General features: G+C 48.4%; 3 protein-coding genes across 3 annotated transcripts; 2 read left to right on the forward strand and 1 right to left on the reverse strand.

Moving 5' to 3' along the window:
- Window positions 1-909: 909 nt before the first annotated feature.
- Window positions 910-1,446, reverse strand: EsH8_I_000070 (uncharacterized protein; the record flags this gene model as incomplete). The annotated part of the gene is made up of 2 exons (XM_083267483.1): window positions 910-957; window positions 1,051-1,446. 2 exons carry the CDS (start codon window positions 1,444-1,446, stop codon window positions 910-912), a joined length of 444 nt encoding a protein of 147 aa, XP_083117921.1.
- Window positions 1,447-5,396: 3,950 nt separating this feature from the next.
- On the forward strand, window positions 5,397-6,353 carry EsH8_I_000071 (pectate lyase; the record flags this gene model as incomplete). Its single annotated transcript, XM_083267484.1, has 5 exons — window positions 5,397-5,601; window positions 5,668-5,819; window positions 5,878-5,976; window positions 6,032-6,085; window positions 6,153-6,353. 5 exons carry the CDS (start codon window positions 5,397-5,399, stop codon window positions 6,351-6,353), a joined length of 711 nt encoding a protein of 236 aa, XP_083117922.1.
- Window positions 6,354-9,561: 3,208 nt separating this feature from the next.
- Window positions 9,562-12,708, forward strand: EsH8_I_000072 (uncharacterized protein; the record flags this gene model as incomplete). Its single annotated transcript, XM_083267485.1, has 1 exon — window positions 9,562-12,708. One exon carries the CDS (start codon window positions 9,562-9,564, stop codon window positions 12,706-12,708), a length of 3,147 nt encoding a protein of 1,048 aa, XP_083117923.1.
- Between the last annotated feature and the right edge of the window lie 285 nt (window positions 12,709-12,993).

Raw genomic sequence — 12,993 nt, forward strand, 5'->3', positions numbered from 1 at the left:
AAGGTTGTGAAAAGTAAATACTGGGGCTTAGGTATTAGAACTACGATATGATTCTTGGGCGTCAAATATAAGACGGCCCGGCAGAGGAACCCGAAGATCCGGTCTTCAGAAGGGACACTCACAAGATAGCCATATACGACAGCAAAATAAAAAGAAAGAGCAGAAACAATTGGATGAAGGATGAGTAATCGGAATGGACGCTTGATGGCTCGGGAGAACGCTTCCTTCGGTGAAACTCCTTCATCCAGAGCTGAGATGTATCGTGTGTCTCCCGTGCGCTCACGTGTTTTCCGAGTTCGTTTCTCAAGCAGCGTTTTATCCGATGTCTCTCTGCCCAAAAATAGCGTTATGAGACCCATAATGCCGGTCTACCAATTTGGACCCTGGTTAGCACATACTGTATACATAACTCCTTCTCGACCACGTTTATTAGCTCACCAGCACACACAGAACCCAGAATATCCACCGCCACCCAGCATATTCAGCCAAGAATCCACCAGCAGCGGGTCCAAGTACCGGGCCCAATAGCTGAATGGTGCAGTATAATGAAACGGCTTGGCCCCGTGAAGCCGAAGGTACGATGTCGATGAGGGTGCTGCCCCCGATGGAGAGCGGACCGGCGCCGGCAAAGCCGCTGAGAAACCGGAAGGTCAAAAGAACGCCGATGTTTGGCGCCACAGCACAGGCAACGTTGCAAGCTAGAAATAGCACATTCGAAATACTGTACACCGGGTATCGTCCGTATAGCTCTGATATTGGGGCTGCGAATCTGGAAGGCTTCGGTATCAGCCTCCTCGAATCATTCCGTCTTTTCACAGAACAGTAACTTACACCGAACCGAAGACAACCCCCAAGTTGAAAATAGACACAATGAGCGAGGATAATACCCCTTCTGGTGATTTGAATTCTCTAAGGATATCCGGCACTGCTGGGACGGGCATCGAAGATGCTATTGCACTAATCAGAAAGACCCGTCAGCAAACACGCAAGAGCAGAGGTTTACTGTACAATTGGTTTAGATACTCACGATTGCAGCGTCAAAATACTCACAAGCACGACCTGAACCCATCTCGACTTCACCGTCCAGTCCGTCGGATTCTCGAGGTCGTTCGGTTTATTCCAATCGACCACATATTGTTGCGAGCCCTTGTCCTCTGATAAAGTCGACCGATTGCTCGATGACCAAGAGGCGGAGTTTGGCGATCGCGATGAATCGTCTTCGTCAGGAATGCTGCTGAACGCGGTGCCAATGTAGAGGCTCAGCTCGTCAACTGGTCCCCAAGGGCGCCCATCCGCGCTGAGGCGGAACCATGAGAAACCAGATGTTTTCGAATGTTGCGAAGTGCTGGAGCCTGCCCTCGGCCTTCCCTCAGCTGCCGCTATAGGCTGTGGGTATCGTGGATCCTCGAACTCCGTTACCGTGTGGTTCTCCTTGAAGCAAGCCATTGGGCGTATGTTCTAGTTTTCAACCCCATGGGAGTGTTCCGCAAAGCAGCACGGCAAGTGCTTATCAAGAGGAAAGATTGTTAGAAACCACTCGTACCAAATGGTTGCCCAAACGCATGGTGCAGTGCCTGGGGTGATATTCAACATGTAAGCTCTGACGATGAATGTGAGCCAGCCCTCCCTATATTCGAGCTTAGCCGCCCTATTGTTTCAAAATTTGCCACCTGCCAGCTGCCACAGTTATGCTGTTATTCTATTGGAAATAAGTGCCTGCTATTATGGAAGGTGTTGCTGTACCTGATGCGGATCCACTAAAACAGGCAGTCTCGTGCTTCGGATAGATTCGTCGGGGACTAACATGTCGGCGGGCATCAGCAAGAACCTAGTCGCGCCTCAAAGCACAGACGCAGCGGGCATGGCCGAACAAGTTAATGGGTGGGCGCCTTGGAGTGTTTCTCCTGTCACGCATAAATCATTCGGGCTACGCTGGTAAACCTATACGTTCGATGACCAAGGTTCCAAGGTGCCGCGCGAACCGATCTGGACAATTCCAAGTACCGAATATAATTGAATTTTAATTCGGCTTGGCTTCAAGTCAGCAGCGTGATGAGTTAAATCCACAGGTTTCAAAGCGTTCCAGAATAAGCCGTACATCGCCTTACATAAGATAAGGCCTGAAAGTTTATACCCTCAGCTGTCAATACCGGACGAAGTCGGGATCCCTGCCCGACAATATGTATAGTGAACCGGATATACCTTAGTAAGAATCTTCGGCTGCTTTGTTTCAGAACAGGTACGAAATTCGGGAATACCGGTAACTCAGTAGCGAGAATGGCTTACACTATTAATCATGATGGATTTGCGACAAGCGGTTGAGTGACATTGAGTAGTTTACATATCGGACGACTCCATCGATTCGTGACTGCGCCGCCATACATCTTGATGTCTCAACACTTGGCCAGTAAACTTTATAACGGGGTACCAGTCAACGTTCCCAAGCTATTTGAAAATGAACAATTGCAACTCTCAATTGTGATGTATACGCCGCTGCTTGGAATGATCCACCTTGAGTGTTGCGCGCTTGGCGTGTATAAATAAGACTTCCCGACGGTCTATAGCTTCTTTAATACAAACTGCAATTAGTATCTGGTTTTAGGTTTAGGCCGAAAGTCTATTTGTATTGTCGGAGCGCCGATAAAGGTAATTGTCAAGAACTGGGACCCATGCGAAGTTGCACCGCAGTTATTAACTACACTTGATACTGGTACCCCTTTGTGCTTCTTGGATGTGGGCCAAGAGTCTCATGGTAAATTATCTTCTACTTAGTTTGACTTCACACATGGGCATCGGTATCAATGTTGTTGATACTGCAGCATACAAATTCTATTGGATTAATTCATTCGGCAACCTACATGTATATTCCTGTTGGATTACTCATCTGGAGTACAGCCGGGCCATCAGGCCGCAGGAAGCGGCAGCAGCCGGGCCCGGAGACTCCACCTTTGGGCAGCCAACGGTGATATCTTCAACTGCTGTTTCCACTGCCTAACTTTCCATCTTTCACTTCTACATAACAGTTTACAGCTTTGGAATACACTTCATTGATATTTGGCGAGCTACCCTCCCGTACGGGTATCCTGTGATGCCAAACTTTTCTTTGCTGTGATGCGTTATTACTACGGCGAATCTTGGCTGTAAATGTCACGCAGTCTTAGAAAGCCCATATCCGCCCGTTTCTGAGCGATGTGATGGTGGGCAAAACTTCAACAAAAATTCGGCCGCGCCTTCTCTGCCAATTGTGTTGCACACGTAGTGGTCAAGAAACATTGCGTCACTATCTTTCCGGTTGTACGGTGTGCCAACTTCAGCCTGCTCTTTTCCCTCGCGCAACCTGGAACAAGGGATCGACTTTTCTCAAAGAATCGCCTATACGCCATTCAAGCCAGACCAATGCAGATACATTGGACGGGGGTTTCTAGGCTTAGGCTCCGTTCCGTGCTTATTGCACTCATACGAGAATTGAGTATAGCAAGCGTGCATGCATGTGATTCCCTAGGAAAGATTGAACAGGTAAGTAACAGGTCTTGGTGAAGTTAAAGGGCATCGAAATGGGGGGTTTCCTACAGGGGTACACGTCGGTATTTGAGTGAGTACGGTCGCATCAGCTTTTAATGTTCGTCTTACTCTTACCAGCTGTCATGTTACCCTTCAGATAAAACGCGCTAAAATGATTCACGGATTAATTCAATGTCCCAGGGACCCTGCAATTGATTTCTGTCAAGAAAATACCCTCGCAAGTCTAAGTCTTATCTTTCCTTATCAGGTTTTACGACGGCGCGTATATTAACAGCGTCGTTTGCATCATCTCGTACATTCAGTGTTTAAAGTAACATTGTGAATGCCTTCCGTTGGCAAAGCATTGTGGATAAATAGCTTCCCTGGACGAGGCCATCTGTTGTATTGTGTAAGACTGCCAGGAGTGAGCACGAGTGGCCGAAAAGACGCACACTTCCATCAGCGATTGTAAATTCAAAGCTGAAAAAGGCCTGCTCGCCGAGATGAATGCTTCTATGAGAGGTCGTATGTCACAGAATGTATGTCAATTTCAACAGTAAGTATTACAACTTCCATTCCGGTCGCAGGATAGGCATATGCTGAGTATCTTGGCCTCGAACCGCACCAGTATTAAAAGCCCGAAAGCCCGATACTTGTGCCGCTGATGTCTGCCGGTACTTATCAAACCTGAGTGGAGTGCATTAGATTATTGTCACATTCGGGAGGGCTTGGCTAGAAAGCCCACTTTTGAACGGGGGTTTCCTGCAGCCAGCTCCTACAAAAGACAGTTGGACAAGCAAGAACGCGGAGATAAAAGTGATGCGAAGTACACACACCACTGATGCTACCGCGTACCTCGGATGACAGCAAGAGTAACACTTCTAAGGCGGGATATCCCCTAAAACTCGTGCATGAAGTGTAAATCATTGGGATATGTTCAGCCTCGGCGTGTTTTGCGGAATCTACGCATGTTATTTTTTCATCAAGTATGGCAGTGATCCTGCTTCGGCGGGGTAGCATTAGTAGTGCGTGTGTCACTTTTTTGACCTGCTTGACAAGGCAAGTTCGTTACAAGTACTCGGGGTTACAATACAACATGAGCGGTTTAGGCGAACATATCCTTGTTTATTTCAAAGGACTCGTGATCAATTGCCGCTGAATGGCGGGGTTCTTCATACCCCGGCAAGTTGCGGTGACACGCCCGCAATACGGCCCCAGTAACGGAGACCGGACGGGACAGCTATTGAGGGGATCGTACTATCTTACTGGGGGAAATCTGCGGGACCGGGGACACGGACCGGGGCATACGGCAGTGAAGAATTTCTCCGTCCACATGGTTGTTCTTGGCACTTTCAAGGCGATAATGTGACCCTTTCTCAAATTTACGGACGGGATCCCGATTAGAGCTTGGCGGCAAGAGTTGAAAATTCAGGAATACCGCTGAAACATAGCCCGACGACAACAGACAGCCATTGAAGGGTAAATGACTTCAGACTCCTTCTTACACCCCTTTTCATTCCATAGCTACTGCTTGAGAGATGGTAACCTGATTGGGTCGCATATACAGTCCAGAGGTTGTTTTCCTCTTGGTTTCCATCAGCGTAGGATCCGGAAATCAGTAGAATGCCGTCCACGAGCCTTCAAGTGATAATGATCTCTCACGATAAGTCCACCAATGGTGAATGCATGGGTTAACAGCTTTGATATTCTCGCCTATCATGTAGCTAGGCCTCGCAGACCGTAACGAGCCTGCAAAATCGTCTATATAACTATTGCAACACCATCGTTTAATCTTTTCTGACTAGGAACCTCATACCAGTCAACTACATTCAGCGCAGTCAACAACTATCCAAATCCATCAACTTGGTGTTGTGATCAGAAGAACGTTCGTTAGCATGTATTTCTCCAAGGTCGGCATCGTGGCCATGCTGGCAGCTCTGCCAAGCACTCTCGCTTGTCTCGGATATGAGGGCGGTCTTCCCACGCCCACATCCACCAAGACCAACAGCGCATACATTGAGGTGAAGGCTGGTCAGGTCTATGATGGTGGCTGGGCCAAATTCGAACGAGGCTCTGGTGCCTGCACCAGTGGCGAAGGAGGTAAGACATCCGCCAGAACATTCAAGATGTTATAAAACCAGGATTTTGAGTAACCGAATCAAATAGGTCAAGCGGATGCCGTCTTCTTGCTTCGCCGGGGCGCGACTCTGAAAAACGCTATCATTGGCAAGAACCAGAAGGAGGGTGTCCACTGTGATGGCCCCTGCACTCTCGAGTTTGTTTGGTTTGAAGATGTCTGCGAGGATGCTATCACTGTCGTAAGTCTACAGCCGAGAACTACCTTGGCTGGCTCGACATGGCTGACGCCTGAGATAGAGAAACGACGTAGCCGGTGACCACACCTGGATCATCGGTGGTGGTGCTTACAAAGCCTCGGACAAGATTGTTCAGCACAACGGCTGCGGTACCGTGAACGTGAGTCTATGTACTCCGGACATCGCCATGAGTAGCCGCTAATGACCTTCCACAGATCATCAACTTCTATGCCAATACCTATGGCAAGGTGTACCGCTCATGCGGCAACGTAAGTTTGCATTTTCATTATAGAAGGACGCTGTAAAATCAAGGCTAACCTGAATTCCCCTTGGCAGTGCAGCTCGCAATGCAAGCGCAACGTTTATGTCGAGGGTGTGACAGCATACAACGGCGGAGAAATCGTTGGCATCAACTCGAACTACGGCGATACTGCCACTCTGAAGAACATCTGCACCGATGCCAAAGTCCAGTGCCAGATGTACAATGGCTGCGCCGGTGGCTGCGAGCCCACCAAGTCTGGTGTCTGCTCCGGATAGCACGTATTCGAGAACATCCTCAGGTTTCGTCGTTTTTAACCAACATAAGTCTCCTGATACCAAACGACAAGTCCAGAGCATATTGCTTTCGCAATCCAGAAGTTCTGGTTGTAGCTTCTTGTACATATGATTCACCTTCGACCCTTAGCCGTTGCGTATATAGTGTTATGTTGAATGATGACCTACCATGTCTGTCTACTTGCAAACCCGAGTGAGAATTTGTATAATGTTTCGTAATCTAATGACTTTTAGAGTTACGGTAATCCAAAGTTGGCTCGGAGCGAGACTGATAACTCGATTTTGGCGGGTTGTTATAGAAAGCCTAGAAGTCACAGCTTGCAGGTCTTCCCGTGCAAAATACTTATTGCGACACGCTTAGCCGATTGTGCATGTGCGCAAATCTTGTATCATGTGCGACCATTATTAGTGCTCATTTCATGTCTATGGATAGGTTCTTTATTTAAATCTAGTCAGTTCAATTGCTAACAATTTTGCAGTTTAACCTTCAAATTTTAAGTTCCCAAAATTGAAATCTGATATAGCAAACTCAGCACCACTAAACTGCTTCTGCCCCTTGGCATCTTGAAACATTTACGATTTACTGCAACATCCTTCCACCATCACAAGCCGTCGAACTTGTACATCTTTTGACCGCCGTCTAATATACTAAGACAGCGCCGATGGTTTAGTGGTAAAATTCTCCGTTGCCATCCAGCAGCGTCGGGGAGCCGGGGGTTCGATTCCCCCTCGGCGCAATCTTTTGTTGAGGCGGCTTGGTCTATCGAGTCGCAGATGCTTTTTTTTTTCACATCCCGAGTTCCTGTGAAAACAGAGAAAATGGAAACCGGCGGTGCCGATGTTGCTAATGTTTCCCTGGAATTCTCATTCAGGAAATGTGAAGCGGAACAAGGATCTCCTCCAGTGACAGGAAAAGTGGATAGTCTATCTACTACGGCGGGTTCAAATGCGAAATCAGTTTCCCAATGAAATAGCAGGAAAGCGACCCATCCATGCACAGTTCTCTTATGTGCGTATAGAAATAAACTTCAGATCGACATTACCCCGGCTGGTGTTAGGTCGATACCAATTTCCTTTTGGAAACTCAAGGTCCTAAGGACCTTCTGCCCCGAGTCTCTCGGAAGTGACTTGGCTAAACAATGGGACATGCCACACGGCGTTGTGAACGGCTGGAGCGAAAGAAGATTTGGAAATGCTGAAGAGAACCGCGGTATGAAGTCTAATTGCAATCCATTCCCAGACATAACTTGCTTGATTGATCAATGTCACAGATTCTGGTCACATTATACATCAAGAATTATCATTAAATTCCCACCTTTGTCAAAAACTAGTACAGAAAATCTTTTGGACTCATTAAACGATTTGTATCAACAGAGAATAAGCAACTCCTCGACACCACTACCATAATTTGTTGACCGCATCAAAAGATAAGGTTTGATTCAAATACAATTAGTCAAAGGAGAAGCACTCAACCGAAGATGAACACCAAGAAAAGTCAAATTGAAAGTCAAGTAAATAAGAGGTGAGTCTTAGAAGATTAACGGGTGATAGTAGAGATACAAGAGTAGAGTGGAAGTCTTGATGTAGGAGGATGCAGCTTTAGAGACGTTGGCTGAGGTGGCATGACTGTGGCTACTGCTTCATTAACTAGTATATACTAGAGGGCGAGCTAGATAAGAGTTTGTAAGGCTCCATACTGCTTCAATTGCCTAAAATCTTGCTGGTGTCTAATAAAAGCTAACAATCAAGCTTTTAGTTAAACTCCAGCATACGGTTTCTTCATGTCGTCTTCTCGAAATCTCAATGGGCGGCGCAGGAATATAGGCCTTCATTTTTGCGTGCTTTGAGCGCTTTAATTTGACCCGGATTTACAGCAAACAAGCCGATCCATTCAACCAATAGTTTCATTGGAGTTCGGTCATGGGGTACTACGGAATAACTTAATCACTAAATCCATGCTACTAAGACTGTTACTTGCCTGTTGTAGAGTTACGCTAAGATGCACCCCTGGCCGATGTGGACGGAAGAATAAACTCAAAAGGCGATGAGCGCTCTCAACCCCGGAAAGAAAAATGGCTCATTCGTAAGTACAATGATGTCGTCTGAAAGCCAGGGCTTGAACTTTGACAGCTGACAGAAAAAGGCTCGGCCGGAGCAAGTCAAGATTTGGATTGTGGGGCAGCAAGCATTCTTCTACATCTGGTTGTGCGTTTTAATTCGAGCGCGTGTAACATTGACCTCGGTATATCATTTCTGCGATGTGACAAACGGCATTCGTGCAGAAATCATTCAATTACCAAACCCACTTCCAACTTTATGAATTCCGAATTTGAGAACTTCGCCGGCAAATACGAGATACTATTGCGTTATAGCCCGGCTTCTTGACAGTGCAGGAGCGGCGTTGACCCATTCTGGACTGGTCGTTATGGCATCTAGCTCCCCACCACCCAAGGACACCACTCATCATAAGATCTTGTTAGATCTGTTGCCAAGACATCAACCCTTTTGGCTGACGTCATGTTTATATAGAGTCTTCAAGCATCTAAGGCAATATTATATTCTCCAAGTCTAACAATTGTAGATATCTGTGGACATGACAGCCTAACGCGACAGTATTCTTCCGTCCGTTGAATCACCTGAGCTCTCTTGAGCTGCCTGACTCGAGCGCATCATTTGTTAGTCTGCCCGCTGCTCATCGGCTGCGACTCCCCCGCAATCTAGCCATCAACAACCGGGATGTGCATCATCACCAGCGGTTCTTAGATATTGTGGGGTAGTAAAAGTGCGGAGAAGCAAGGATGCTCGGGGTAGCTGATGAGACTACCCCAAGCTCCTGCTGGACCTCGGTGTAACACTGACCATGACGCTTTGCCTCTTCCGACGCATTTGGTCACTCAGGACAACTTACGAATGATGTGTTGCTAGCATGAGGCCTGCGTCAGAGACGGAGGGAGTGATCAGTCATTGGACTCTCGAGGCGCCCAATATCCATCTCAGTACGACCCAAGACGGCCAGCCAAAATTCGGATAGTTCGTCCTATCTTTACCAGCCATATGGTGCATTGCCCTTCAGCTGCACATTATGGGCTGAGAGACTGGTATCTGTATAAGATGCGGCAAGAATCCTACCTCGTCTGGCACCACATAATGTTTTAGGCGATGCCTTGTGACACATCAAGCATACCTGGCCATGCAACCTCTTCGAGTCTGGCTATCCTCCACACTCGCCCTTGCGGCGACTGTGAGAGGCCAAAATGACACCAGCAATGCCCAGAAAGTGGCCGCAGCGCTTGCGGCACTCACCGTCACGAACCTTGAGGATGTTCGCGGCAATCTCCATTTGCCAACTACTCTGGATGGATTCACCGTCAACTGGGAAAGCAATGCCTCTTTAATCATCTCAAACGATGGTTTTGTACAGAGACAGGAGGAGGATACGAGCGTCACCCTTACCGCATCTATCGACTACGAAGGCACCTTCCAGGAGCGTGCTTTGGTTGCTTCGGTACGAAAAGCAGCGCAACTCGACCCGTTTCAAGGCTACGCATTCTCCTACTTCACCGGTAGCTCAATCGCCGGCGAAAACATATTTTTCGCGGCTAGTCAAGGAAACGATGCCTTGGATTGGACTGAATTGAATGGCGGCAAACCCCTTCTGACTTCATCCTACGGCACAAAGGGGCTGCGAGATCCCTTTCTCATCAGATCACCCGAAGGCGACACATTTTACCTAATCGCTACTGATCTGTCCATTGGCTCAGGCACATCCTGGAGCAACGCGGTGCGCATTGGCAGTCGTTACCTTGAAGTTTGGGAGTCCCACGACCTCAAAACTTGGTCAGAACAACGCCATATTTTGGTCTCCCCGCCTGAGGCCGGAAACACCTGGGCCCCCGAAGCATACTACGACGAGGAACTTGGTGCTTATTTGGTATTCTGGGCTTCATCGTTATACGAGGAAAGCGATGTGAACCGCACGGGAAGCACATACCATCGCATGCTGTACGCGACCACACGTGATTTTGTCACCTTTAGCGAAACATCTATCTGGCAGGACGCCGGAATGTCGCGGATTGACTCAACGGTGATTAAGTCAGCGGATACCTACTACCGCTTCACCAAGGATGAAGGTGCTAGTGGAACCGGGTGCAGCGATATTATCCAGGAGAGTTCAGCTTCTCTTCGCGCTACTTTGGAGTCGTGGACCATCATCGACTCATGTATTGGCAAGAAGGCTGGCACAAGTGCTGTCGAGGGTCCAACTTCCTTCAAGTCAAACTCAGACGATATCCACGGCGAGAAGTTTTACCTTTTCGTCGATGAGTACGGCGGCCGTGGTTATATTCCCCTCGAAACTGATGACATTTCCAACCCCAACTGGACAGTATCAGCTTCCTACAACCTGCCGTCCAGTCCACGTCACGGAACTGTCATCCCTGTCACTGCAGCGGAGCTTGCCTCTCTGACAGAAACAACGCTCGTCCGTAAAGCTGTCAATGCTGATGGCGAAATTCTTCGGTACGACTTCACGTCAGTCGATGGAACGGAACTCCAGGATGTTTCAGGCAACGGCAACCATGCTGTGATCAACGGCGGTTCTACTGTGGTGGATGGTGCTCTCACTTTCGACGGCGTTGACGATTTCGTTCAGCTTCCCAACAATCTGCTTTCGGGTGTTGAGGACATCGCAATTGAGGCAGAAGTATTTCTAGATGCCTCCCAGGAGACTCCCTACTTTCTCTATGGCCTCGGAAACACTCTTTCTGGCAACGGTAATGGTTACCTTTTTACTACCGGAAGCCCGTACAGAGCAAGCATTACCACTGGCAATTGGACTACTGAGAAGACCGCGGCTTCAAACTCTCAGCTGCCTCAGGGCACATGGCTGCACTTGGTCTACACTATTGAAGGTCGCACTTCTGCTATCTATCTTAATGGCTACGAAGTGGCCAGAAACGAGGATGTGAACATTGATCCGAAAAACATTGGAAATGGAGTAACGACAGCCAACTACATCGGCAAGTCTGTTTATTCGGGCGACAAACTGTTCAAGGGCCAGATCCGCGAGTTCGCCATCTTTAACAGATCCTTGACCGCAGCTGAAGTTCTATCTCGCTCTGGAAACGTCGGCGCCATCACAGAGGTCTCGCTTGCCGACTCTTCAGTCTTGAAAGTCCCGGCTATCATTAACACCACCGCCAGCAAAGTTTTGTTTCCCGTGAAACCAGGCACCGATGTCACCACCCTTGCCCCAGTTTTCACCACCACTGAAGACGTGACTTCTTCCCCAGAATCCGGCACGATTGTTGACCTCAGTACTGAAGTCAAGTATGTGTTGACCAAGGGAGAAGAGATTATTGCGGAGTGGACAATCAGTGCCGTTGAGATGGGTAGTCCCGTTCTGCCGGGTCTGTACGCCGACCCTAACGTCGCAGTGTTCAATGGCATTTACTACATCTACGTCACCTCTGATGGAGTACCAGGCTGGGGTGGCAAGACATTCTATGTCTGGAAGTCTACTGATCTCGTGAATTGGACTCGTGGAGAAGAGCCGTTCCTGACTCTGGATGGGGAGAATGGCAACGTTCCTTGGGCAACTGGTAATGCATGGGCTCCAACAATTGCCGAGCGCGACGGCAAGTACTACTTCTACTTCAGCGGTCACAATGCGGCTCTGAATACGAAGACTATCGGCGTCGCGGTGGCTGATGCTCCTGAGGGTCCTTTCACTGCTCAACCTGAAGCCATGATCCTTAACAATGAGGCCATCACTGCCTCGCAAGCCATTGACCCCGCGGCATTCAAGGATCCAGTTACGGGCAAGTACTATCTGTACTGGGGCAATGGTCGTCCGCTTTTTGCAGAGCTGAATGACGACATGGTTTCCGTCAACTGGGATACGCTTCAGGCCATGACTGGTTTGGTCAGCTTCCGGGAGGGCTTGTTCGTTGTTTACCGGGACGGTCTCTACCACCTCACTTACTCAATTGACGATACCGGGTCCGAGAACTACCGTGTTGGCTACGCGACCTCAGAGTTTGTCTCCGGGCCTTGGGAGTTTCATGGTGTGGTTTTGCAAAAGGACACATCCCAAGGGATTCTCGGAACCGGCCACAACTCAATGTTCAACGTCCCAGGTACTGACGACTGGTACATTGTCTATCATCGTTTTGCCATTCCCGGTGGCGGCGGTTACAGACGCGAGACCACTATCGACCGCGTCACTTTCGACTCAGAAACTGGATTGATCAACCCAGTTGTGCCCACTTTGACAAGTGTTGAACCACAAACAGTTGCGAAGAACATCCGTCGAAGATCTCGGGTCATGCGTTTTTGAGCGAGGAAGGCAAACTTACGCTAATTCGTTCATACGAAAGGTTGTTGTAATTTAACCATCGTTAGTAGAGTAAAAATTCACATTTCAAACTAAAAATACACTATAAGCCTGGTGAAACATTGGTCATCAGTGTGCTGCCGCGGGTTTGCCGGTTACTATCCTACCAGCCATGCCAACAGCTTGCTGCGTTTGGACAACGTAAGTAGCATCCAGCCAACATGCCATACCGTCCAGCATTGTGCATATAAGAGGGCCGAAAATCTCCAGAAATGATTCCTGTCCTAG

This window comes from Colletotrichum jinshuiense, chromosome 1 (genome assembly GCF_051148585.1).
Source record: "Colletotrichum jinshuiense chromosome 1, complete sequence".
NCBI lineage: Eukaryota > Fungi > Ascomycota > Sordariomycetes > Glomerellales > Glomerellaceae > Colletotrichum > Colletotrichum jinshuiense.